This window comes from Sycon ciliatum, chromosome 1 (genome assembly GCF_964019385.1).
Source record: "Sycon ciliatum chromosome 1, ocSycCili1.1, whole genome shotgun sequence".
NCBI lineage: Eukaryota > Metazoa > Porifera > Calcarea > Leucosolenida > Sycettidae > Sycon > Sycon ciliatum.
In genome coordinates, this window is record NC_088643.1 from 47,402,406 (window position 1) to 47,430,038 (window position 27,633).

At 49.1% G+C, this 27,633-nt stretch overlaps 3 protein-coding genes across 4 annotated transcripts; 2 read left to right on the top strand and 1 right to left on the bottom strand.

Moving 5' to 3' along the window:
* Positions 1 to 643: 643 nt before the first annotated feature.
* LOC135829656 (DNA damage-regulated autophagy modulator protein 1-like) lies at positions 644 to 5,312 on the top strand. Its single transcript, XM_065342050.1, has 4 exons — positions 644 to 1,204; positions 2,090 to 2,245; positions 3,274 to 3,319; positions 4,199 to 5,312. Exons 1-4 carry the CDS (start codon positions 793 to 795, stop codon positions 4,329 to 4,331), a joined length of 747 nt encoding a protein of 248 aa, XP_065198122.1. The 5' UTR covers positions 644 to 792; the 3' UTR covers positions 4,332 to 5,312.
* A 376-nt stretch (positions 5,313 to 5,688) lies between these two features.
* Positions 5,689 to 21,169, top strand: LOC135829636 (centromere protein F-like). 2 transcript variants are annotated; one of them, XM_065342042.1, is made up of 4 exons: positions 5,689 to 16,294; positions 17,160 to 18,695; positions 19,111 to 19,240; positions 19,683 to 21,169. In XM_065342042.1, the coding sequence occupies exons 1-4, from the start codon at positions 5,936 to 5,938 to the stop codon at positions 20,114 to 20,116; spliced, it is 12,459 nt and encodes a 4,152-aa protein (XP_065198114.1). In that variant the 5' UTR covers positions 5,689 to 5,935; the 3' UTR covers positions 20,117 to 21,169. The 2 variants fall into 2 exon arrangements, with proteins under 2 accessions (XP_065198114.1, XP_065198109.1); XM_065342037.1 differs by having other exon boundaries at positions 5,691 to 16,294; positions 19,108 to 19,240.
* Positions 21,170 to 22,164: 995 nt separating this feature from the next.
* Positions 22,165 to 26,191, bottom strand: LOC135829667 (glutathione S-transferase theta-3-like). Its single transcript, XM_065342059.1, has 4 exons — positions 25,974 to 26,191; positions 24,187 to 24,274; positions 23,837 to 23,993; positions 22,165 to 22,773 (listed from the first exon to the last, which is right to left on the bottom strand). The coding sequence occupies exons 1-4, from the start codon at positions 26,095 to 26,097 to the stop codon at positions 22,471 to 22,473; spliced, it is 672 nt and encodes a 223-aa protein (XP_065198131.1). The 5' UTR covers positions 26,098 to 26,191; the 3' UTR covers positions 22,165 to 22,470.
* Positions 26,192 to 27,633: the final 1,442 nt, after the last annotated feature.

Here is a 27,633-nt window from a genome sequence, read left to right on the forward strand (position 1 = left end):
CGCAGTCTGCCGCATACATGTATCACCTACTACAGTATTTACCGGGCACGTGGAGGTTAGAGTATTGCATCGACTTACACATTGCACATTGCATGGGGGTGGTTACCATGCCGCAATGCGCCCAGGACGGTTAAGTTGTCCAAGTTTGGGCTCTGGTGGATCAAACACTCGGCTCAAGTCAGGAGGGAAAGAGAGGGAGGAGGAGGAGGCACCTGCGACCATACAGATATCATACGCACTGCCCCATAATAGCCATTGTATGTTGTGGCATCATCCGCATAGCAAACTGCTACAATATACCAGGTTACACTTACATCTACACAGTCATGTCATGTGACATGTACATGACTGATTGTAGAATCTACATGCTATGCCTAGGCTGGATAATAAAGTGCCATGCTAAAGTAATGCCTATACTAATGGGGCCATACTGGAGTCACGGTGATGTACGTAGATCTATGTGTCTACTGACTAGCATGACTGTACTCTGTATACATGTACATGTACATGTGTACTGAGCTGAGCTGATGAGGCAACGACTACTAGTACTAGTACTATTATAATATCTTGTGATCATATCAGATCGTGAGGTTCACACTAACTAACGTTACTTTACATGGTCAGTCAGCTCCGACGCCCATGTGACTTTGCGTTTTGCTGTTGGCGGTTTGGTGCCGCTGTCTTCTTGGTCTTGACCCTCGTTGGGTAGTTTTTTTTCTCTCCTTCGCCTGACCTCAGCGTAGCCAGTAGATCTACCCTACCTACAATAGCCCGTCTCATCATCGAGTCGCAATGGCGCCCGGTAGAGATGTCAAGGTGGTGCTGGACGATGGAGACCCATCGCCGCCTTCGCCCAAACCAGTAGCCGCGTCCATGTCAGCCAAGATAATCACGTACTTCACCGTGATTCTGACGACGACCACTATTCTGGTCAGCTACGTTACCGCCGCGTCGCTTCACCATGTGCCTGCATTCTTACCAATGATTTCCGATTGTGCCGTCAAAGCACCCGAGATGTACTTGTTCCGCTACGGGCTACTTGTTGCCGCTAGCTCGCTGGCTGTCAACGTCCTGGTGATTCATGCTGCGACGAAGAGCACGTACTCCCTGCCCCATGCCACCATGGTCAGTGGTTTCCTTGCATCCTTCGGACTTGGCTTGCTGACTTCGGTGAACGAGGACGAGTCCAATCCAGTGCATACGAGTAAGTACTACTTCCACCTCCAGGGAAACCGGTGTGCAGAAGTCAGCGGATCAGGTGTCTGCAATAAAGCCACCTGCAGTCAAGTAATTGTACAGCGTAGATCTAGATCTAGTGAGTAGTGTGGCTCAATGAAATCCGATTGCGCGAGTCAAGCATGCGCCGGGCGCTGAGCAGCCCCTACAAGGCTACATGCAGTTCGGCGAACACTGGGACGCTCGCCTGATTGGATTTCATTGATCAGCACTGTACTTAGTTGCCAATGCGATGACCAAGCCTGTGATACACGCGACCGGGAGTAGTGCCGGGACGGTCGAGAAGTTCACCGCAAGTTCAAAGAAGAGCGAGATGCCGAACGCTACCTGCATCGAATCCAGGACTGCAAACGGGGTTGTGCCGTTGAATGTGGCGATGCAGCGGCTTGCATGCCGGGGGTGATGAGGGGGGGGGGGGGGGAGTACTGGCCCGGACTGAAAATCATACTACAGAATATGCCAATACGCATACTGCGTGTATACCGATAGCCTAGAGTCATGGCGATGCGGGGCTGAGTACCGGCATGACCGGTGCTTACCAGAATCACAGCACCAATGCTTGCCGGCCTTCTCTAGTTTCCAGACAGTGCAGAGCTCATCATACGGTTGCTGGCCTTCTCTAGTTTCCAGACGGTGCAGAGCTCATCATACGGTTGCTGGTCATAGCAACACAGAATACAGGCTGCTTGCTCTTGAGACCGCATCACACGCCATGGGACAGCCATGCACAGGTACAGGAAACAACGGTCTACACACCGTGACGATACAACCACTTCTAGATTAGGATTGGTGGCCGGTCTGAGTTTCCTTTGGTGTTTCTGCTGTCTTGTCTGCCGCCCATTCTGTGTTGTAGCTGGTGCCGTCATGTTCTTCCTGTGCTACGAGTTTGTCATGCTTGTCATCAGTTACAATGCACAGTATGATGCACGTGTGTCGCGGCTATCACTCAACGTGAAGCGCACTGCCGCTGTCATCTCCTTGATTTCCCTGCTCGCCCTCGTTGCCATGTGTATCCTCCTCTGCATCGTGATGCCACTGGCCTGAGTGTGTATGATGGTGTCGTTGGGTTATGTAGATGGTATTATTGTATGCATGTATTCTGCACGCATACACATGGGGATGTAACTGTTATGTGTGTGTGTGTCCGTCTGTGTATGCACATGTGTGTGTGTGTGTGTGCGCGCGTGCGCGTGCGATGAATGTGTGTGTATACATGTATGTGTGCATGTGTGTGTGTGTGTGTGCATGTGTGTGTGTGTGTGTGTGTGTGTGTGTGTGTGTGTGTGTGTGTGTGTGTGTGTGTGTGTGTGTGTGTGTGTGTGTGTGTGTGTGTGTGTGTGTGTGTGTGTGTGTGTGTGTGTGTGTGTGTGTGTGTGTGTGTGTGTGTGTGTGCATCCAGAGCTATGTATATGTATGAGCCCTAACCGCACGCATGAATGATATACCGTACCAGCTCCTGAAGAATATGCAACCCCCAGGCGAGCTAGTAGCTGGAGCCCCACATCGGCAAAGGGTTTTTTTCAAAGGGAAAGTGTGGGCACAGCAGGGTATTTCATAGGCAATTCCTAACTTGCTTCAAGGCATATTTCTTCCTAAGAAGGATCAGACCTTGATGGGGTAGAGGTGGTTTGGAAATTGAGTCCATGTGCCCTAAAACTTGCACCCAAGAGCGTACAGAATGTCTGGAAGGAAACACGAGGGCAAAGATATGATGCCGCACTGTATGGACATTGTCATAACCAGTATGCCTCGCAACATGAAATTGTGTGGCTGCAGAATGCTCATGCCTGGCTCAGCTGTGGCACAGTCCCGCACAGTCCTGGTGCTCCAGTCATGGCTCTGGCCCGGTGGGTACCGGCGATGTACACCACTACTAGCTGGCTAGCTAGATCCGATGGTTATCCGTGCATGCCTGGGGAGTACTGAAGTGGTCAGAGCTGTTAGTAGGCAAAGCCCATGGCTAACAGTACTCCGAGCTTGTAGTCTAGGCCAGTACAGCTAGCCGTGTAATCCTTAACTCCACGATGACAATGCCAGCCTCTCAGTTTCACCATTTCCGTGTACCAATTGCTGTCTGTGAATGGTAAGACTGATGGATGTCATAATACTCATGCAGTCGACTTCACTTACAACGGACGAATTTCGTGATATCGAACCATTGTCCATGCTCCAGCCTCTTTCATACCAAATTGACCCTTTATTGCAAACCATTTCCGTTTATAACGAACTATAATCTTGTAGGGCTGCATGTAAACCAAGTGCCACTTGCCAGTCATGATGTGTTCCTTGGATAGTGTCACTGTGGGTTTGGTATAGAGAACTGCAGCTCTAAAGAACAAATTCTCCTGAACACTGCTATGATACATGTACAGGAGTCGACTGAACTGAAATCAGTGAATATTTTAAACTTTAAAGTGTAATTGCGGTACTCACAAACCCACGTACAGTACTGGTATGTGTGTGTGTGTGTGTGTGTCTCTCTCTCTCTCTCTCTCTCTCTCTCTCTCTCTCTTTCTCTATCTCTCTCTCTCTCTCTCTCTCTCTCTCTTTCTCTATCTCTCTCTCTATCTCTCTCTCTCTATCTCTCTCTCTCTCTCTCTCTCTCTCTCTCTCTCTCTCTCTTTCTCGCTCTCTCTTTCTCTCTCTCTCTCTCTCTCTCTCTCTCTCTCTCTCTCTCTCTCTCTCTCTCTCTCTCTTTCTAACACATCCCACCTTCCCTCTTGTCACTATAGCTGTCATCTCCTCCTCATTCTCATCCTCCACTTCATTTTACTCCTCCTGCTGCTGCTTCTGGCATTCGCCATGATGATCCGGCTACGCCGTTGCTAAACTCTACAGTCATTATCTAGTACTATTTCTTGTATCTCTGAGGTGGTCAGGACTTGTGCGGCACACATTCTGAGGCTAGTAATAACTGATCATGTGCTCATCATCATGGTCACTCTGTGTGTGTTGGTTGCAGGACAAGCACTATCATGATCCAGATCTTCAACCTCAGTTTTGTCAAGGACCTCGGCACAACCACCATACAAGAGATCAGTGGCATACACATCTCAAGCCCAGGTACCTACAGGCCATTGAGGAACATGGTCTGATTACGGTCTCGGGAACACCTAGCAAACTAAATTGTGTTCTAAGCGATTCCGGGAATGGTTGGTGCCACTACATAGCTGAGCACTCGCTGGGCTATAGCTAGAATAGGAACTGTGGCAAGTGTGCGTTGTGTACCGTACCGCGGCTTTCAGCCTGATAGCAGATTTGCTGTGAACATTGAATAGTTTTTGAACTAGGTTATAAATTTAATATAATAAGTTATAAAATACTATGATAGCAACAGGAATCCGCTGTCACTGGCTGGCCCAGACTTCAGTGCACTGGCTATTGCATAATATTATTTCAAGTACATGTACATGTACATGACCTCAGCATTTGGGGTAACGTTCGTCTGGTGATGATTCACTAGTTGTCATACTGGTAGAACCTTTTTTTTCCTGTGTTCGCATTTGAACATCTTGGCACCCGCCTGGCACTTGCCCCTATGTAGCACACTCACGCTCTGGTACACAAGCCGAAACTCACAACGATCAGTTTATCTGTGCCTGTATGTGTGGCTACAGACAATAAATTATATGTACCGGTATTTCACCTTGCAGTTAGCTGAGTACTTGCTGTCAATGATAATACTTTGCCGCAGTCCCACTTCGGCATTTTTTGGCACCGGGTCGGCGACTGCAAGTGCAAGCTATCCGGTGCCGTACTGGGATAACTTGCAGTGGAGTGTCGGGCCTGACACTGTCCGCTGCAGAGAGCTACTCTGGCAAGTCCCGTTGATTTCAGTGACTCTGGCCAACGTTTGTGGACAGCGTCTGAAAATCAACCTTACCAATCAATACCATGATGCCAGCCACCTGAAGTTGGTCAGAGTCGCCATCACAGTATCCCGGCTGGATTCAGAGAAAAAGCCTGCACTCTCTTATTAGTAATTACTAGTAGTTGGCCTCTTTGATTTCGCAACCTCAATCTGGGTTTAATCATGCGCCCGCAGAGTTGGACAGTGTGCTTGTCACAGCCTTTCAGAGTCATGAAGTGCAATGTAGATCTACTCCGCAATACGTCCGGGATCGCACTTCAAGTGCTGCTGTGTGGCACAAGCTACAATAACATACATTGTGGTCTGCCAGCCGTTGAAGACGAGTTCCATAACCATGTTGGTAGTGGTAACCCTGCGGACCCCAGGAATTATGCACATGGAAGTACATGTATGATGTACTTTTCAGTACCACCAGGGACCTGGAGTGGTATAAGCCATGCAGGGAACACTTCCCTCCGACGCCCCTGCCTGCAAGGCTTGTATCATGTACTCTTGATGGCACTGAGTCCGACTGACATGACATGACTTATGAGTCGTATTTTTACGACTCCCTACCTGTCACCATGACAATCAAGTAGTTACGTTACTTCGAGGAGAGCGGTTGATTCAAATCATTTGAACTGCAAAGTCTCGTGTTGATCATTCTGCTTGCAGTAGTCGAGTCTGTGTGAAGGATCTTGATTCTGTGTTCAGGTGTTTGTTGTTCCTAGCAGTAGCAGCCTTCTTTTCCCCTGCCCCAGAGCTTAGTCAAGTTAGTGTTCATAATCATGATAATGAAGTAGTAGTATTGACACAAGTAGGTGCGCTTCGGCATCTGAGGCAGTAAGTATGAGCTGGGTCCAAGAGGAGTGGAAGGATGGACTGGCTCCGAGCGTACTGCATAAAATTGATCAGCTTGAGAGACAAACTGAACAATTGCGGAAAGAGAATCAGCAGAGGCGTTTCCAGGTCGATACGTTAGAGCAGGCACTGCGCAAGCAGAAAAAAGCAGTGGAGGAGGAAAAACAAGTAAGTGGCGAACTGAAGGGCGAGCTGCAATCAGTAACCAGATCCAATTGTGAATTGGAACAAAAATTGTCACGTCACGAAAATGATCAGTCGAGGCAATTGGCTGCTGAGCGCAGTGCTCTGGGTTCTCTCAAATCGCGGAATATCGCAGCCCAGGAGCTGTTGAAGAAGCGAGAGAGCGAGGCACGCGTTCTGACAGAGCGATGTAACGAGTTGACAAGTGATTTGGGTTCGTGTCGTGAGGAGCTGGTTGCTGCAAGTACGAACATGGAGAAATTGACCGATCAGATGGCTGTATGTAAGAACGAGCTGAGAATGGAGAAGGAGAACTCAGCCGTACACTGCAGGGACTTGGAGAAAGTGAATGCATCATTGGCCAACGATTTGGTGGATTTGCAAGAGCAGTTGAGAGGCGAGAAAGCCAATTGCGAAGCCACTCAGAACCGGAATGAGGAACTGACACGGCAGGTGAACGTGTATGCCGAGCAGGCGTCCGAGCTGTGTAAGGAGCGTGATGAGAGCAATGCGACCACTTTGAGTATGAAAGTCGAACTGGAGGAGCTGAAATCTACATATGACGCAGCAGCCCTGGGATGTACCTCTGCCACTGAGCTCGCCAGGTCTCTGCAGGAGCGGCTGGATGCCTCCGAGCGCCTGTGTTCAGAGGCAGCAGAAGAGATGGGACCTCTGGGTGACCAGCTTGCCTCCTACAAGGATCAGGTTGATAGCTTGACCGTGGAGCGTGATCAGCTACTCGAGCACAGTAATGCAGCACAGGCATTGCTGGAGCAGCTCGAGGATGCACGTATGGACAGTGAGCAACGCTACAGTGATCTACTAGCTACAGTAGAGGTCAACGGCGAGAACCAGTCACTGTCTGCTGATGTTCTGGAAGCTAAGGATGAGCAGCTATCTTTGATCATATTAGAGAAAGAAAACATCTCCAGCCAGTTGCAGATCGAAGCCGATCAGGTCGCCAAGCTGACCGATCAGAATGAGAACCTAGAAAATCAGCTAGAAGCTGCTAATGACCAACTGTGTTCTGTTTCGACACAGCTCTCTGCAGCTAGCCAGAGCATGGAACGCATGGAGCAGGAGATTTCAGAGCAAGCCAACCAGCTGTCCAGCGGTACGGCGGTGCTCAGGAGCAAAGATGAGCAGTTGCAAACTGTCACTCAGGAGTTCACCGTCCAAGCCGGTGAGTTGCACGGCAAACTGGAGACATTGGAGATAGCTCTCACCAACAAAGAGAACCAATACATCCACGCTCAAACGCGCATCACTGATCTTAGTCGAGAGCTCGAACAGCGCACACACGATCATCAAGCTGAGCTGGAAAGTGTTCTCAAGGATCTTGAGCAGAGAGAAGGCCAAAGCGAACAGCTCGAGCAGCTCCAAATGGCAGAGGCGCAACTAAATAATGAACTTGGTCAACTAAAACATGCCGCTTCTGCCCGTGCCAAAGAAAACGAGCAGCTACAGGTGGAGCGGGATGAGGCGATCCTGCGTTGCGAGACAGCAGCGAGCAAGAACAACGACCTCAGCGAGCGGCTGTCACAACTCAGCGGTACCCTGTCGGCTTGCCAGGAAGACAATGGCCGCCTTTCCTCATGCATTGACGAGGAACGCCGGCGCAATTCATCCCTTGAGGATGAGAACGGTAACCTGGCATCGCAGGCTGCTGCACTCTCTACTCGCGCTACGGAGCTAGAGGCAGCCATGCACGGCCTGGAAGAGCAAGCCGCTACTACGACATCGTCTCTGGAGACAGAGCAACAGGCACATGCCAAGACAAAGGCCACTCTTCTAGAGGAAAGTGCTGAGGAGAGGGTGAAGCTCGGTTCAGAAATCGACTCTCTGTCTTCCCAGCTTAGCTCATCCCGTGCTGAAGTAGCCGAACTCATGCAGAAGCAGTCAGCTGCCGACAACATAGCCAGTGAGCTACGTGTCCAGTTGAACAATGTGATGGCGGAGAATGGCGTTCTTAGCACTGAGATGCAGGATACGACACAGCAAGCCGCCCGTCTGGAGGAGAAGCTTCAACTGCTGGAAGAAGAGTACTCTGGCATTGTTTCTCAATTGGACGGTGCACGAAATACGCTTCAAGCAAAGGAGGACATGCTATCCAACATGCAAGGGCAAGTAGAAACGCTTGAAGCCGAGTGTTCGCAGTGCAAAGCAGATGCGCAATCTCTGGCCGAGCTGACAGAACAACTTGGCCTTACTCAGAGTTCGCTGACCGAGCTGACAGAACAGCTGCAGAGCGTCACGGAGGAGAAAGTTCAAGCAACTGAGCTAGTCACCAATCTTGCAGAGGACCTGTCGCAGAAAAACAACCAACTTGATTGTCTCGTGTCTGAATTCAGCGACAGCAAGGCCAGTCTAGTGACAATGACGAACGACCTGCGGCTGAAGGATGAAGAACTGAGTACGCTGAAAATTCAGTTGACAGCTGCACAGGAAGAACAAAACACTTTGCAAGGCGAGTTATTGAAGCAACAAGACCTTCACAATGAACTTGAACTGAAGCTAGACGAGGCACGGCTTGACACGGACAACGCCACTGCCGCAAACCAGGCGCTGTGCGGGGAGCTGTCTCAGCGGCTGTCCGATTCTGAGCAGCGTAAGCTACAGCTTGAAGCAGACCTGGACAATGTCCAAAACTCTGCTGCTAGCCAACGAGAACAACATGCAGAAGAATATTCGCAGCTAGCCTCACAGCTATGCAAGCAGGAGAAGGAGGCTGCTGAGGTGGCTGCACAGCGTAATCAGCTCTCTCAGGAATGTTCAGCTCATGCACAGACAGCCTCGGAGTTACAGGAGCGGCTGGCCAGTGCAGAATCAGCCATTGCACAAGATCACGCCAAGGTTGAGAGCATAACAGCCTTGCTCGATGCAGAAAAGCAGCGGGCCTGTCATCTTGAGCAACTCAAGGAAGAATCAGCAGAACATGTGACACAACTTCACAGCAAAGTGTCGTGTCTTGAAGATGCACTTGAGCAGCAGCAAGGCGTTGCACAGACTGCCTTAGCTGACCAAGTCGTGGCATACAACGAGACCGTTGCCAAGCTGGAGCAAATGGAGCAAGCCACAGCACAGCAAACCGCTGAGACATCTGCACAGATTGAACAGCTGTCGGCGGATTTAACTGCATCCAAACAGCTCATCTGTGAACTGCGCGAGCAGTGTGCCGCAGCCAGTGGTTCCATGCAAGACCTCGACGAGCAACTACGCTGTGCGACTAGGGAGAAGAGCCTAGCCGACGAACTCGCTTCAACGCTTCAGCAGCGTCTTGCAGAGAGAGAAGAATCTGAGGCCAGTCTTGGCCACAAGCTGCAAGATGCTAATTCGGAAAAGGATAGCCTATTAGCATCACTTAACGCTTCCCGAATCGCCTGCGATGAGCTGCAATGTCACGTGAACGAGTCGCGGGATGAGAAGACGCAGCTGCAAGAGGAGCTGGGTGCCGCAAATGACGCACTTCATGTCGTTTCCGAAGACCGTGATCGCCTCAACAGTGAGCACGAGCGACTGCGCTCTTGCCTGCATGACGTAGAGGAGAACAGTGTGCGAGCAATGACAGACTTTGAGGAGACCCTCGCCGAGCAACGCACTACCCTATCAGCGACCATTGGCGACTTGAAGAGCGAGCTCCTATCTGCTGCAGACCATCTTGCAGAGGAACAGTCCAAAGCAGCCAGCAGTGCACAGATGCTTGACGTTGAGCGGAACCGAATTATCGCCCTGGATGCGGAGAAATCTGATCTGGTGAAGAAATCCGCTCAGTTTCAGGCCCATGCTGCTACACTGGAGGAGACGATTAGATCTCAGCAAAACACTCTGCAGGAAAACGAAGCTGAGCGTACCGAGACCAAGCGACAGCATGCAGAGACACTGCTTGATCTGGAACATGCAATGGCGGAGGCAGATCAGCATCATCGTCAGGAACTTGATCGGCTCTTGCGTGAGCTCGCCGTGGCTAAGGAGGATGCTGACGGTGTCACAGACCAACTTCGCGCCACTAAAACCTTGGTCGGTGAACTCCGCGAGTCATGCAACAGCATAGAACTAGAGAAGCAAGATGCTCTGTGTCGTGCTGCATCACTTGAAGCTGAACGCTTGAAGAACGAGACAGCACTCGCTGAGCTAGAGGTCCAGCGTTGCACCCTGACTGATCAAGTAACGGCAGCCACTGATGCAATGCGCCAAAAGCAGAATGATCTGACCGATGTTGAACTTCACGTGCACTCAGAGCGCCAGAAGTGCACTGCACTGGCACAAGAAATTGTCACTCTCCAGGCCACGGAGACCACTCTCAATGAGAAGATTGCCGACTTACTTGTTGTGCAGGACAATTCAACAGCTTCACTGAAGACAGCACAGTCGATGTGCACCGACTTGGAGGATCAGCTTCGCACTGTGCGAAGCAGCGAGTCATGCCTTGGGGATGATCTGAATGTGACCAAGCAATCACTCTACAATGCTAATGCTGAGCTGGCTGAAGTCCGTGCCCGGCTGTTGTCAAGTGAACAGAACTATGGAAATGCTCAAACCAGCGCCGAGCGGCTGACCGGTGATCTGCAAGACCTGCAGTCTTCTTGGAATGCAGAGCGACAGGCACTTTCTTCTGATCTTGCCAGCAGTCTGAGGACATGCGACGAGTGGAACTCTAAGTTTGATCATCTGCGGAGCAGTGCTGATGAGCTGGAGACCCAGCTGCTGGCATCCAATGAATCTTGTGACAAGAAGCAAGTGGAGATTGTCGCGCTCAGCGAGAAACTGGCAGCCAGTGAACGCGACCTTGCGGTTATGTCCGCCGAGAGTGACTCTCTGCAGTCGCAAACTGCCAATCTGGAAGAGACGCTTGCGGATGTCCATACCCGGTACAATGACATCGAACAACAGCATGCGGACTGCGCAGCAGTATCCGCACAGCAGGAAGATAGACTGCGTAGTGCAGAAACCGCATTGGCGCAGGCTACAGCAGAGGTGGCAAGTGCGTCAAAGCATCTACAGGACGAGAGAGATCGTCTGTGTAGCCTAGAGGCAGAAAAGAACAGAATCACAGAGCAGTCGGGTGTGCTTGAGAGCCGCATCTCTCAGCTGGAAGAAGCTCTCGGCCAACAACAAGCAATCGCTGGGGGACTGCAAGGCACACTGGATGAGATGGAGCGGCACCATGCAGACGACTTGTCATCTGCTACCAGCCGCATAGAAGAGCTGTGCCAGCAGCTGGACCGTGCTGGCACCGAAAACCAAGACATGTGCGAGCAGATATCCTGCCTCACCGGTCAGTGCGAGCAGATGGACGCAGGCGTTGGTCAACTCAAGTCCGAGCTTGCCGCATCTTTAGGCCACGCTGAGCAGCTTAGTGAGAAGGTCAAGTGTCAAGAGGCAGAGGTGAGTAGTTACAACTCACAGCTGACGAGTGTGGAGCAAGAGTGCGAACGCTTGCGTCAAACTGAAGCCCTACACAAAGGCAGTCAAACCGAAGCCAAGCTGAGAGCCAGTCAGCTAGAGACCGAGCGAGATGACCTTCATGCTACGGTCGGTGCTGTGCGAAAGTCTTATGCTGATCTTGAGCTGCGTTATGCAACAGCGGAGTCCTGCAGAGCTACGCTCGAACAGGAGCTTGAGCAGCGGAACGAAAAGTCTGACCACCTCGCAGCTGAAGTGCAGGAGTTGATGACCAAACTTTCAACATCCGAGACCTGTGTTCAACGGGCGACTTGCTTGTTCGAAGAGTCACGACAAGATCTGACAGTTGCACAGGAGGCATGGGACTTGGAGCGGCAGGGGCTCATGGAGCGTCTTGCTGAGGCTGGTCGAGTACACAGCGACCTCACTAACCAACTCAAGAAAGCAGAAGAAAATATTTGCAGGCTGCAAAGTCGTCTTGCTGATGCTGCAGAGCGTGATGATAAGAACGCCCGGGAGCTCATTGCCCTCCAGGAAAGATTCGACGTTTCTGACCAGGATAGAAAGACACTGACGCTGGATAACGGCCAGTTGCAGGAAGACTGCCGTCGGCTTCAAGCTTCTTTAGCTCAGCAGGAAGAGAAGACGAAAAACTTGACTGGCCAGTGTATGGACTATGTAGCGAGATGCGAACAGTCTGCTGAGGAGATTGCAGGCTTGAACGAAAAGTTAGCATGTGGTCAACCCGAGTTGGAGCAAGCACTGTCCGGAATCAACAGTGCCATGCACCTATTGGAGAGTGAGCGGCAGCAAGTGGCCATGCTGATGCAGGATAACGCAGAACAGTCAGCTACGATCAGCCAGTTGCAAGACAACACCTGCAAGCTGGAGGAAGTTCTACAGGAGAAAGAGCAAGCTCACGACAAAGCCATTTCTTCAATAGAAGAGGCGGCCTCGGCAAAGGAGTCTGAACTTCAACAACACGTTGAGCGACTGTCATTGGACTTGGCTGAGATGCAGACGACTAGTAGATCTGCATCAGACGAGCTCTCGACCTCTCAAGAGTTAGTAGCTGAGCTGCGTCAATCCTTGACTGTTGTCGAGCAAGGGAAGAATGACTGTCAAGATCAGATCTGCTCTCTCGTGGCTGATGTGTCACAAAAGAACGAGGAACTTGAGCAGCTCGCTACCCAACATACAGCCCTCACTCAGCAAATGGGTTCAGCCCATGACAGAATTGGTCATCAAGAGCAAGACATTGCAATGTACACAGGCCAATTGCAAGAGTCTCAGAAGGAGTGTAAACGTCTCGAAGAAAAGCTGGAGTGCATGTTGCAATCGGAATCCGCAGCGCAACAACAGTCGGACAAACTCCGCGAGGAGATGAGCACTATCTCAAATACACTGGCTGCAGCAGAGGCATCACGCCAAGAGCTCGCAGAAGTCTTCGAGCAGTCTCTTGCAGACAAGCAGCAACTAAGCGAAGAGCTAGCACAGGCAAGAGATACGTTGAACACTACACACGCTGGTATGACTGCTGACCTGTCATCATCCCAGGACTTCATCAAGCGTCTTCAAAGCCAGTTGCAGGAATCTGTGTCTGACATGCAAGTTGCAGAAGATGCCTGGCAGCTTGAGAGGCAGGGCATGGCTGATCGCCTTGCAGAGGTACAGAAGGTGCGCACGGATTTGCTGGAGCAGCACTCAGCAATGACAGAAACCATTGTGGCCCTGAAAGATGATGTAGCCAATGTCAAATCAAATGCAGAGCAGAGTCGGTCCGAGGCAGTGTGCCTTGGTGAGCAGCTAGCAGCAGCCAAGCAAGAGCTGGAAGCGCTTCAAGAAGACCGGGAAAAGTATAGTGACCAGCGTAGTCGAATGGAGTCAACGCTTGCACAGGAACAAGAACTTACAAGTCTAGCCCAGGAGCAGTGTTCAATGCTGTCAAAGAAATGTGAGGAGTATGCTGAAGAAGTGGCTGCTCTGAAGGAGAAACTGGAATGTGGCCAGCCTGAGCTACAGCAAGCACTGTCTGGAATCAACAGTGCTATGGTATTGTTGGAAAGTGAAAGAGAGCGTGTGACGATTCTGGAGCAAGAGGACAGTGATCGATCAGCTCAAATCAGCCAGTTGAGAGATGACATATCAGTATTGGAGAAAACGCTAGCAGAACAACGGCAAGTTCACGATGGTGCTCTCTCTTCTATCCAAGAGACAGCTTCCGCCAAGGAATCTGAGCTGCATCAACAAGTCGGAACGTTGTCATCAGAGTTGAGTGAGATGCAGAAGTCTGTTACATCTGTTTCAGAAAAGCTCTCAACGTCTGAGGGATTTATGGCCGAGCTTCGTCAGTCCTTGACTGTTGTCGAGCGTGAGAAAGAGGACTGTCAAAATCAGATCTACTCACTTGTGGCTGATGTGTCACAAAAGAACGAGGAAGTTGAGCAGCTCACTGCCAAGCAAACTGCCCTCACCCACCAATTGGATTCAGCCCATGACAGAATTGGTCATCAAGAGCACGACATTGCAATGTACACAGGTCAATTGCAAGAGTCTCAGCAGGAGTGTAAACGTCTCAAAGAAAAGCTGGAGTGCATGTTGCAATCGGAATCCGCAGCGCAACAACAATCGGACAAACTCCGCGAGGAGATGAGCACTATCTCAAATACACTGGCTGCAGCAGAGGCATCACGCCAAGAGCTCGCAGAAGTCTTCGAGCAGTCTCTTGCAGACAAGCAGCAACTAAGCGAAGAGCTAGCACAGGCAAGAGATACGTTGAACACTACACAAGCTGGTATGACTGCTGACCTGTCATCATCCCAGGACTTCATCAAGCGTCTTCAAAGTCAGCTGCAGGAATCTGTGTCTGACATGCAAGTTGCAGAAGATGCCTGGCAGCTTGAGAGGCAGGGCATGGCTGATCGCCTTGCAGAGGTACAGAAGGTGCGCACGGATTTGCTGGAGCAGCACTCAGCAATGACAGAAACCATTGTGGCCCTGAAAGATGATGTAGCCAATGTCAAATCAAATGCAGAGCAGAGTCGATCCGAGGCAGTGTGCCTTGGTGAGCAGCTAGCAGCAGCCAAGCAAGAGCTGGAAGTGCTTCAAGAAGACCGGGAAAAGTATAATGATGAGCGCAGTCGAATGGAGTCAACGCTTGCACAGGAACAAGAACTTATGAGTCAAGCCCAGGAGCAGTGTTCAATGCTGTCAAAGAAATGTGAGGAGTATGCTGAAGAAGTGGCTGCTCTGAAGGAGAAACTGGAATGTGGCCAGCCTGAGCTACAGCAAGCACTGTCCGGAATCGACAGTGCCATGGTATTGTTGGAAAGTGAAAGGGAGCGTGTGACGACTCTGGAGCAAGAGAACAGTGATCGATCAGCTCAAATCAGCCAGTTGAGAGATGACATATCAGTATTGGAGAAAACGCTAGCAGAACAACGGCAAGTTCACGATGGTGCTCTCTCTTCTATCCAAGAGACAGCTTCCGCCAAGGAATCTGAGCTGCACAAACAAGTCAGAACATTGTCATCAGAGTTGAGTGAGATGCAAAAGACTGCCGTGTCTTTGACAGACAAGCTCTCGACATCTGAAGACTTGGTAGTTGAGCTTCGGCAGTCATTGAGCAGTGCCGAGCAACAGAAGAATGACTGCCAGGACCAGATCTGTTCTCTAACTGCTGATTTGTCACAAAAGAATGAAGACCTTCGCCAATTGGAAGCTGAACATAGCTCATTAGCAACACAGCTTTCAGCAGCGCATGAGAAAGAAATGCTGCTCAGGTCGGAATCTGACCTTGCTAGTGAGAAGAACCTAGAAGAGATACGTGCTGAGAAAGATTCAGCCCTGGAGTCACTGTCCGCATCTAATCAATGCCGTGGGGAGTTGGAAACGCAGCTGAGCACGGCACGGGAGGAGTGTGCCTATGCTTCCGAGCAACTTTCCCTGATGAGGCAAGCGAAGGAGGATACACAATGCCAAATCGATGAGCTGAGAAACAAGCTGCTGTCGGCTGAAGAGAGTGCAGCAGACAACGAGCGACTGTTAGAAGAGTCCGTGATAGCGATGAAGACTGCCATGGGCCTGTGGCAATCTGAGAGGGCCAGTCTTACAGAGCGCACTACAGCTGCAGAGAGTAGCTGTGATGAATTGTCAGCGCAGAATGCTGACAACATGTCAGTGGTGGCCGACCTGAAGACGCGGCTCGCTAAAGCCGAGTCACAGTGTACGCATGCTGCTGAAGAAGTGCAACAACTTGCCGAAGAATCAGATCGTGCCAAGAACCAGCTCAGCACAATGTGCCGTGAGAGAGAAGAACTGGAGGAGTCACTGCGGACATTGCAACTCTCTGCTGCTGAGCACGATGAGAACTGCACAAGTGCCACACTTCGCTATGACACCCTCAATCAGCAATGCGACGCCTACACTGCACGGATATCCGAGCTCAATGCCACTGTTAAGGAGCTTGAGATCTCGTTGGAATCATCCAAAGCTGAGGCACAGCAAGTACTCGCGGAACAAACTGACCGTTACACCTCACTGGCCGAAGCACAATCAGCCATTGAGTCAGAGAAAGAAGATTTTATCGCTCAAGTTGCTGCTCTGCAGGAATCTCTGCAAGAACAAGTTGCTGCGACCGCTGCTGCGAAAGAGGAGTACAAGGAGAAAAGGACCTCGTCGTGTCTTCACTGTGATCGCTTCAAGGTGGAGCAGAAGTCACTCAACAGTGAAGTAGAGCACTTAGAGAAACAAGTTGACAAGGTATGTTGAGATGTGTATTCTGCTACTGCTTTCTGCTATTCTGCTACTGCTGTTGTCCTGCTGCTGCTGTCCTGCTTATGGATAGTCCATTTAGAATTTATGGATGGTGTGGCCCTTCACAGTGATGGTGTGGCAAAATGTGCTCTCCAGTTGCACTTACTTCATTTCAAACTTACTTATCAAAGGAAGTTGAGGGTGCAGCACGGTAGGGAATACGTGCAGTGTAGGACAGTGTGGACACGGTTCTCTTGTAATTGGATAAGTGGGATTCCTTGATCTTATTGGAGCTTAGTTGTCTTGCACTGTTCTATGCGCAATTAAACTGGCCTTGGCATTGAACAAACAATTCTCCTAAACGGCCAGTTGATCCCTGTGACCAAGAGTACATAACCCCCCAGAGTGTGCAACTCCACTATGGGTGCTGTCCCGACAGAATTTCAAGTTGACGTCATTTTGATGATGCAATGCGCACTGTACACGGATTATCAGACGAATCCGGAACCTGTGGTTGACCGAAGCCGATCGATCCTGTACAAATTATTGCAAAGAAAAACGTGTGATGCGTTGACACCCGTACACATGTTGTAAATCACTGCTGCAAGGAGCATTGCGTCATACATAATGACGTCAACTTGAAATTCTGTCGGGACAACAGGGTATGTGGGAGTTGCACACTCTGGGGGGTTATGTACTCTTGCTGTGACCTGATGAGTAGTGTTTGGCTAACCTGCTCATGATCTAACAAGAGATGATAGTGGCATTCTTGTAACATTCTCGCAAATACTGCAACGTTATGTAATTCTTCACTGGATTTCCTTCATTTTGTTCTTTTTTTTGTCTGTGTGAATTTTCCTGTTCTCGGCAGTTGTCCACGGACTTGTTCGAGGTACATGAAAGGTGTAGCCTCCTGTCATCAGAGAGGGATGCTGCATTGAAGAAGCTGGACTCAGTATCTGCCATGCCCATACCAACTGTGCACCAGGCAGACAGCGGAGCCCAGCCTGACACTGCACAGTCGCAGGCTGCCATGAGAGAGGAAGTGCAGCGACTCCAGGCGGCTCTGCAGGAAAGAGACGAGCAAATCGATTTGGAGCGACGGCAAGTGGTGGCAGCGGCCGAAGCATTCATTGCTGAGCGAGAAGCTGAATTTGCTGCTGCCACGCAGCAGGCCAAGCACAGCTCTACAGACTCGGCTTCTGCTGTTGCCCGTGCTGAGGCAGCAGAGATTGAGATTGCGCAGCTTCGTCATGACCTTCTCCAGGAGCGCCAGGCCAAGGCAACACTACTGGCTACGGCGGAGGAACAGCAGCAGGCAGGTTTGCAGACAGGTTTGAAGACAACATCGTCTGGAAGTGATCCTTCCCTGGACGTTGTAACGAAACTGGATAAGCTGCAATCACGCTGTGCGCATCTTGAACAGGAGCTGGAGAGTGGACGGCTGGAGTTGAAGACCGCTCAGGCTGATGCAACAGAAAAGGTTCAGACAAGCAAGTCGCGTGTGGCGTTGCTTGAGAAGGAGATGACCGGCCTCAGCTCATCCTTGAAAGACGTTCAATGTGAGAATGATCGAATGGTGGAAGTGGTGAAGTCGCTTCGGGCCGAAGTTTCCTCACTGGAAGGAATGCGCGCCGAAGCTAGCCGGGCCAGCGAGGCACTTTCAGAAGTTGAACTCAACCTTCGTAAACAGGTTGATGAAAACAAAGAACTGCACAATGACATTGGCATGCTGCAGCAACGCTGTGCAGAGCTGAAGGACACTGCTGTAGCACGCCGCCGCTCCGTGTTACGGGAACGTGACAACCTAGTTGCCGCACTACGAGACCGTGAGTCACATGACGCGTCGCTGGTCTCTGAGCTGAAAGACAAATGTGAGCAGCTGCAAAAAGAGAACAAGGAACTGGTTGTTGCAGGTAGCAAGCCTGTCAGCGTGAAACTTGCCACCACCCCAGACAGGCAGGGGAGTGTTGGCAAAGTGAAGCTCTGCGTTGCTGCTGATGCTAGTGTTGAATCATTGCCCGAGGAAAGATCCGAAGCCCTTGACATGCCCCCACCACCACCACCGGCAGCTGCATCCACCTCGCCAGCAGCTAGCAGCACTGCATCAGTACCAGCCTCGACAAATACACCAGCGGCTGCTTTGTCGCATGAGAAGTCTCCAAAGTCTCCCGCAGAGAAAGGATCATCACTGACGTGCGCCGAGCTGATGGCTCAGTCTCAGTCTGTTGTTCGTCAGGGCCTGCCGCACACCGTGTCACGCGGATTGCTCGATATTCCGACTGGCTGCGTGACCTCGCCCATGATAGTGCGCCGCACGACGCGCTCTGCTGCACTCCTGGGCAAATCCAATCTCTTGGGACTTGCTGGCACGCTAGCGACCTCCACTGCCTTACCTGCAGCTCCGGTAAGGAAACTCATTGACTGCTGGTACATCTAGGTGTAACCACTGCATGGCTATCAGTACTCTAAGTTACTACTAGTACTAGTAGTTTGGATTCTTCTGTTTTCCTATGGCTCTAGTATGTGATATTCATCAGTTGAGGATGTTGGAAAGGGGAAAAGGTTTGAAGAAACAATTGACTGTCACCGCTAGGACTCTAGTTTGTGATACCAGCATGTCCTGCTCTCCGCGTGTTGACGTTCGCTTCACCACTGGAAGTCACCTTCCCATGGAATGAGGTAGCACCCCTGTGTCAGGGACATGTTGGGAGTCAAACTGTGTGTGTGGTGTGCTTGTGTGTGTGTGTGTGTGTGTGTGTGTGTGTGTGTGTGTGTGTGTGTGTGTGTGTGTGTGTTGATTTGCTCGGCTGTTGCAGCAGAGTGCTTGTCTGAACAAAGTGGAAGCAGCGTCTGCAGGGTCCAGACCGTCCAGTACAGAACCAGTCAAACTGCTGTCCCCACGCCGGCGTCCCAGGCCTGTCAAGCGCAAGAATGATGAAAACTCTGGAGGTGAGTTTGCTTGTTGGCGTGTGTGTAACTGTCTTCAGCATTGTGTACCCTCACACAGTCTGTGTGTGTGTGGATGGAATAAGCCACTTCAACCAGCTGTGTGGTGGAGACCAGACTAAATTTAGTGGCTGTCAATTCATCAGCCTTGCAAGCTGTTGAATGGTGTGATCCCAACACAAGTTGCTGTGTCTAACGTGACTTGTTCGCTATCATCGCTTCAGCGATGGACAGGTGTGTGTGTGTGTGGGAGGGGGGGGGGGGGGGGGGGGGGGGGGGTATGGCTAATGACGTGCAAGCACGGTACAGTGTCTTGCCATCCGTCCTTCGGCGTACTGCTTCTTACCTCCGTAGGTATGGGTAAACTGGATACGGTATGTCTACTTTTCCCTTCTGACCTTCTCGACCTGCTTGTCCTATTCTGCAACTCATTCCACTTGTCCAGGTGTGATGAAGAAAGGTACAAGCACGGTTGAGCAACGCTCATCCAAGCCGCAGAACCCTCCTGTCGGCTCTTCTAGCGTTAGCAGCTCTGTCCTGTCTGAAAGGAACGTGCCCTCGTCTCGTGTTGCCGCTTCATCGGTTCCTGCAGCGACAGATTGCACTAAGTCCAGCCTGACTGCGGCCATGAAGTCCACTGCAGTCCTGCAATCTAATGTGCCTGTTGCTGCTGCTGCTGCTGTGAAACCCAGCAGTGCATCTGCTCCTGCTGTAGAACCTGTAGCAGCGGCAGCAGCCGTCTCGACAACTGAAGCAACAGCGGCCAATTCCGGTGCTAAGCCGGTCTCCAGTTTAGCCCCGCCGGCTAGACGCTCCACACGGCGACGGGCTCCTGCGGCCCCTGCTCAACCCGAGCCTGAGCAGTGCAAAACACAATAAGTACCATTTTAACATGTAGTTGCACTACTAGTATATCGTACACATGTACACCGGATTTTGTTTGTACTGGAACGGTACATGAACTGCAGTGCGCTTAGTCAGTGCAACCTATCTGACTTGCCATTTCGCCAACTTTACTTCTTTCGCTAATTATTATTTGCCTGCCACGCAAGACAAGAACACTGTGCGTGCACATTGCTACCAATACGTCCAAGCTGATCGTTTTCATTTGCAGCATGAATGCCCAGTACATCCTGATACTCTAACCCAATGCATGCTAGTATTCTTACATGAAACACATGGAAACCAATCATTCTAGACACATGGAAAGTGCAGATTGTCATGCACGCGCCCATAGCAAAACTGAGCACATTCGCTACGTACGAGAGCATCCGGATTGTTTTCCCCATGGCAAAGAATCCCTCATCATTTTGGCACAAAGTCTGATGGAATTGCCCTGTTTTTGTGCTTTGCTTACTTTTTTTCATGATTATATTGAGTACAATTATTTAGTTTGTGTGACCGCTGTTCCACTGTTCTTTGTATGCCATTGTCGCCCTTTAAAATTCCCTGTCACACTTGCTGATATTGTCTTTTTCTTATCCTTTTCTTTTTTGTTTTTGTTTCTTTATATACAGTTCTTCACCATGACCGTTGATATGTCAATAACAATGTTGAATTGCTAGACCAGTTGTCTACAGCTGGTCTGACTGCTCTTGATATCACTGCGTTTGCCTTCAACTGTCGCCCACATTGCTAACCTAACCATCATCAATTTGCTGACCGGCCGGCCATCTTTATTATTTGTGTTCATCTGTTGCAATCTCGTTTTATGAATCGACTGTTTGCTAACTTTGCCATAGGATATGTGCGCACACAACATCGTACACGTAGGCCTTGTGTTGCTCTTGTTTTCTATTTTTGTTTTACTTTGCCCTGTATGGATCTGCATGAGCTTTGAATATTGGCTCAGTGTACACAGTACTACTCAACTGGTGTTGTGAAACTTGGGCCCTTCCCCACAGTGAAATACAGGTACCAAATCATGTACAAGCTATATTGCTAATGACGCGCACAAGTCAAGTGCTTGACTGTTTGACTGATCATAAGGAGTATCATTGTTGCAGACATCACCGCACAAAGTCACATTGTGTAGACGTTTATACTGAACCTAGTGTGTTGTCCACTTCCATTGCTGCATTTTGAATCCAAAGCCATGAAATACATGTACGAGCAAGAGTTGACAGATCATGATCCTACAGCAGGTTATGTCATTGGTGTAGAGGTTATGTCATTGGTGTAGAGTGCAATCAGATTGTAACTAATTACAGTCATGTACTTGCTGGCAGAATGCGGGATACATGTACATGCACCTCATATTGATACAAAGCAATAGCAAGAGTACTCTGCTCTTGGCGATATGCATGGCTGGGCCGAGGTTTCGGATCTGCTTGTGCTGCATGCCACGCCACAATCCCAGGTCTACCTGTACTTCCCGGCCACGTTCACAGATCTGCCTTTACTGCCATGCCAGGCCACGCTCCCAGTCTGGCAGATCTGCCATACCACAGCCCATACACCGTGTACACAGTCAACAACACTACACACAGAACTCCGACACAGTCACGCTGGATTTCGACAAAGGATGAGTGTCATAGCTTGTTTCAGTGGTACACATAATAGCAAGAGTACATGAAAACCAGAGTGTACAGCTTGGGGCTTTTTCTGCTATGGGTGTCTGCAAGAGTCCATAACCCCCCTTTATGGACTCTTGGTGTCTGTCACGGTGGAATTCCGTGATTACATCATATTTGGTGCAGATCTGAGGCGGGAAATGGCGTAGTGCGTACAACTGAGCTGCAGTTGTGCAGAAAGAGACCTGCTTGAATCCTGCTTGTACGCACGACATCACCAAAATGATGTAATCACGGAATTCCGCCGTGACAGCAACCCATCCGAGCTGCACACTCTGGTTTTCATGTACTCTTGATAATAGCAAGAGTCTGAATGCTTCGCGGAACTGACAATCGTAGAAGTAGCATCACAGCTGCAGTGTAGTAAGTTAGTGACTTGTAGCTACTGGAGCACTGGAGCTTGATCTGACCAACTAAAAAGAAGAAGAAATTAAAATTATCACAACGTGGATCCAAACTAGAGGAGTATAACAATCAATAAGAGGTCTACAAATTCAGCTGACGAAGAGCCGGGAAACAAACTGAGCCATCCGTGCATCTGTAGCACGCACTCACGCACACACACACACACTTAAGCCTGACTAGGTGCAGTGATGGAACACTGCCCAGGGCAGGTACTGCAAGTCAGGTCTCCCTGTGACTGGGACCATGGCCAGCTACTCAGAAGTCGATCTTCTTGCGCTGCAGGACCTGCTCGTGGATGGACTGGTAGTCCGGCAGGGCCCGCATCCTCTCAAACCATGCCTTCACCTTGGGGTGCTTGTCCAGGGTGAACGTCGCGTCATCGATCATGTGAATCTGCGCAACTTCGGGTGCCGCCAATAGATCAGCAACGGTAAGGTGTTCGGTGGCAATGTACGCCGTGTTGCGAGCCAAGAAGTACTGCTCCAGGACATCGAGTGCTTTGTGGAAGTCGACGCGGCGATCCGCTATCAGAGCGTCGTCACGCTGCGAAGCAAATACCTGCAACAAAACACAACATCCGTACACAACATGAGAAACCAACGAGCAACTACATGTACTCGTAAAGCTATGAATAAAACAATCGATGCCGACGTAATTCCATGAGGAGCAAATGAAAATAGATATGTAAAGAAGATTCAGACAGATTCAACTACCAGTCATATCTATACTAGCCCCTAGCGTAAAGCAACTATTTACGATGTGGATGCCTGTGACGTAGAGTGACACACATATTTATCACTGTCAGTCATCCCCGCTGTGATGCAACAATACATGTACTTGTACACACTACGGACGTTTAGCATCAAGAAATTCGCTTTCAAGGTCCTGCACACTTTTTCGGTTCGTGACCAGGAACGCAAACTTTCACATTTTCGTCCTGAAAAGCAGTCAGAACGGATCCGCCTTCGCACGGTCATAATAATTATATTATACTGTAAGACCAGATGTTTTAATGAACATTTAATTCTCATAAAAAGGACACACTTCAGGCTCATTACGAACATCTTGAAAGTTTTTGAAGTTCCTTTTCCCTTGCCTGTATTTCACCTGATGAGAAGGCTTGAAAGTATACTTGTGAAAACAAAAACTTTCAAGATGTTCGTAATGAGCCTGAAGTGTGTCCTTTTTATGAGTATCATCGCATTTTTGTCTCAGAGGAAAGTGTGAACATTTAATTCTAACGGTTTAACGAATTTAAAATATTTGCTAACATTTGAAGTCATTATGTGCAGAACGATATGTACACGTACTGTCATTTTCCGGTTTTGAGCCAGAATTTGGTAGAATTTCACCTCGCTCACCCACGAAAATCCGGAGAACGCTAACTTTAATTGACGTTAAAATTACTCGTCTCACAGTAGTACCATGAGTACTGTCTGTACACATGCATGACCTGTCAACATCAATCATGGTGCCGCAGGTTTCCAGTCTGTACACATGCATGACCTGTCAACATCATGGTGCTGCAGGTTTCCAGTCTGTACACCACACATTCTAACATGCACTGTGGCTGTGGCCATAGATACAAAGCAAAGAGAAGTCAATAGCAGGTGCAACTCACCGACGGGAATACCCAGCCGACGCCGGCCGCCTGCAGACCAGCAGCACCACAGTGCCACGCAATGTACTCTGCCACGCGGCCGGCCACCTCCAAGTCCTCTGGCCACCAGTCAGTGCCGGCGCCATACTTGCGCGATAGAAACGTGAGAATGGCGCCACTGCAACGGTACACGTACAGTAGAGATGGGAACACAGGACAACAAGAAGAAGAAGAAGACGGGGATGTTTGAACATGACAATGAAACAAGAAATGTATGATGCCCATTTAGTACAAGTACACCGGGCATACGTCATGCAACGTGCAAAAATCATTTCCCAGATGACTCAATACTGCACTGGTAGTGTACATACCTCTCCGACAGAGTGAAAGAACCACATCTCAATGCTGGAACACGCTGGAAGTAGTTGATAGCTTTGTATTCAGCCGTCTTGTGGTCGCCTGGTGGATTGGAAATCAGCACACGGAAACAAGGCGACACACGCATAGATCCATCAAACACACGCACACACACACACACACACACACACACACACACACACACACACACACACACACACACACACACACACACACACACACACACACACACACACACACATGTGCACATGAACAAATACATGCAAGTGCTTACCTCAGAACGCATTATGTCTAGCTAGCATTCAAATTTCAAACACTATACTACTAGTACTGGTACTTTACGGGTTGTCAGAGTGCAAGCATCAGATTTGCTTGGTTCTCGTTGCCCACAATTCTCACTTACTTTTGACCAAACAAAGTTTTGCAGAAAAAGCGAGAGCAATAACACATCACAATAACACTAACACATAGCAAACGATGTGAATTTACTGCCACAGTACGAGTACAGTAACATTTTCTTTTTGTACACATAGATCAGGATTGCGGAGGCGAATGTATGTGGCTTCTAACCTTTGAAGCTGTCTGAAATTGGAAAAAATGTTACTGTTTTCACACTGAAGAATTGTGTGTTGCTCCTTACATGGGAGCTCGCACATTGTTCCAGTAAATTCACACCTGTTGCAATGTGTTATTACACTCAAACGCCTCTTATCTGGACGCCTCAGATATGGGCACGTCTCTCTACCGGGCACCTTCAGCTTGAGTTCCTATAGCACAAATGCGTCGAATTTGGGGTTTTTGAACTTTTTTCCGTATGTGGAAGTGCTTATGTTTCACTGCCAACCTATGTAATCCCCACATTTTTATCAATGGGTTCCTTTTGTATCCTCAACATGTGCAATACGTGCCAAATAAACTTCTTCAAAAAATGATATCATACATGGTAGATGAGTTATTCTGAGATACGGGCAAATCTGAGATACGGGCAGTGCCCGGTCCCAAGGTGCCCGGATAAGAGACGTCCGAGTGTATACTTATTGCTCTCGTTTTTTCTGCAAGTACATTGTATATGTCATGCCGTTGCGCTGATATTTGCTACCTTTACGATAAAGTTGTCAGTTGTCACCTTATGTTTGAACAAGGTTTTACTAATTTTTAGGAAAGACACTTATAAGAACAGTAGCGTGTTAGTTACCCGACACCCTAGGGACTGCGCCCTGTTGGTAAAAGTGAATATTCTGGATAACTGAAGCTAAATTATCACCAATCTATCGACACATCTCAAAGATTATTATACATGGTTGCACATGTATCTTTATTTAGGCATTATTTTCGTATCAGACACTCGTGTTTATTAATTTAGCACATCAATACGAGCCCACTCTATGACAAGAAGGCAATGTTCAGGGTATTAAAATGGTTTGCATGGAACACAGTGGAAAATTTGAGCTGCCAGCACGCTGTTCAGTATTGCTACATTACTTGTACAAGTACATGTAGCAATGTCTACTTGACTTCGTCCTGAGAGAAATTAGTGGGTGTTACTAGCATTCCGAACTACATGTATGCCATGTAGTCACTTTTACAAGTCTTTCATGGCAGTATCCTACTTCCTGCACTGCCACAGACTGCAGTACGTATTACAATGTAGTACATGACCGTATTGTATTCTTATGCAGTGGCCGAGTTGATAGCCAAGTGGCTGGTTATGAGGAAGGAGACCGAGCAGCGCCTGAGGCCAATGAGGACCTCTCATAGTGAATGCTGTAGGCATGCTCACCTTGACCCAGTTGAATGGGCTTGAATTCATGTGGTACGTTTTGGAGCTTGCAGAACCACCAAACAGCACGAGCTGGCTGCGAGAACGGGCTGACAAAGATTTCCACGACTTCGGAGTTCGACATGATGACAGCAGATAATCTTTGTACCGGTACGTATTCAAAGTCTCTGGAACGAAGGACTTCTACAAATGTACGTGTGTGTTACGAATTATCATCATTAGCAGCCGCAAAATTATGCAACTCTCATTCATTTCACACTTTTTTTTTTAAATTTTCGCGCGTTGTACAGTTGTACAGTAGGGCCACTCCAATTTCAAAAGCCGGGCCAGGTAAGCTTAGTGAACAGAAATTTTAGGTACAGGGAAGCAGCTCCCTATTGGATTATTATAATGTGTGTTAGTAGTAGGCCCAGACAGATCCTGCCGCGCCGGCAATTCTTTCGGCAAAATATCGAAGAATTTAAGAAGCGGAAATTGCCAGCAAAATCGGAGCAAAATATCGAGATTTGGGGTAAAATCGATGCCTGATACTTGTCCTTGTTTCTTACCCGTTTAGCACGATACATTGCCCAGGACGAGATAATATCATCGAAAATGTCACTGGGATTCACCGTGGATCAACATGATTTTGAAGAACCCAAGGACACATGTGTCACCGGGAAACCCGTGTTGAGAAACCGACTGTGCGATTTTTATGAAACGTTGTACGGGAAGTGGAAAAAATTCACGTTTTTCCGGAGCAAAATATCGGGTTTTCTAGTGCCAAGCTCGGCAGAATATCGAAGATTTCGCAGCAACATTATGCGGCAACATATCGAGGAGAGCGGAGCAGAATCTGTCTGGACCTAGTTAGTAGTAGTATTATTCGGTTTATTGAAATTTTAGGTATGAAACAGATGCTTTCACGGTTTGTTTGCACACGTGCCGCGGCCTAGCCCATGATGACCCCATTTTTGGTTTTGTATGCATTTCCTGTAGAAACTATGCGGGCATAGTTTCTACAGGAAATGCATACAAACCAAAAATCAAAAGGTATTTTATAACGCTGTGTTTACATGAGGCGTTTCAACCCGCCTGTTGTGTATCGTGTCGGAGAAAGGTCTTCTGGGGTGTCGTCGAGATCTCGTTGCGACCGTGACTCCTGCTTGTCTCCCTGGATAGGTGCTGCTTGCTTTGCTTTTTGCGTAGTGTTTGATTATTGTTTACTATTGCGTATTGTTAGTGTTCGTTTTGATTTGGTACAATACTTGTTACGAGATACGACACATTGTGTAGTGTGTGTTTGCAGCACGAAGAAGACTGCTCACCAGAACGGTTAGCTCAGGAGCTTGGGCTTACCTTGTGCAATCACAGTTCATCAGCTTGGACATTGCGCTTGGTCCCATGCGAATAACCGACTAGAATAGTAATTATTTCTTCGTTGCATTTTTGAATTGTGTTCTTGCTAGCTCGTTGATTTATTTAGTTGATGTGTTGATTTGTGTTTGATTACTTATTTATTTGATGCACGATTTATGTGCGCTGATTGCGTGATGGCATGCAATTATGATCGTGCTTGCGTCAGCTAGCTAGATGCCTGCGCCGCGCACTGATGTTGAATGAGTTAGCATGCGCCCCGCGCTGTTCATGCATATATGGTACATGGTGTGTAATGTTTGCC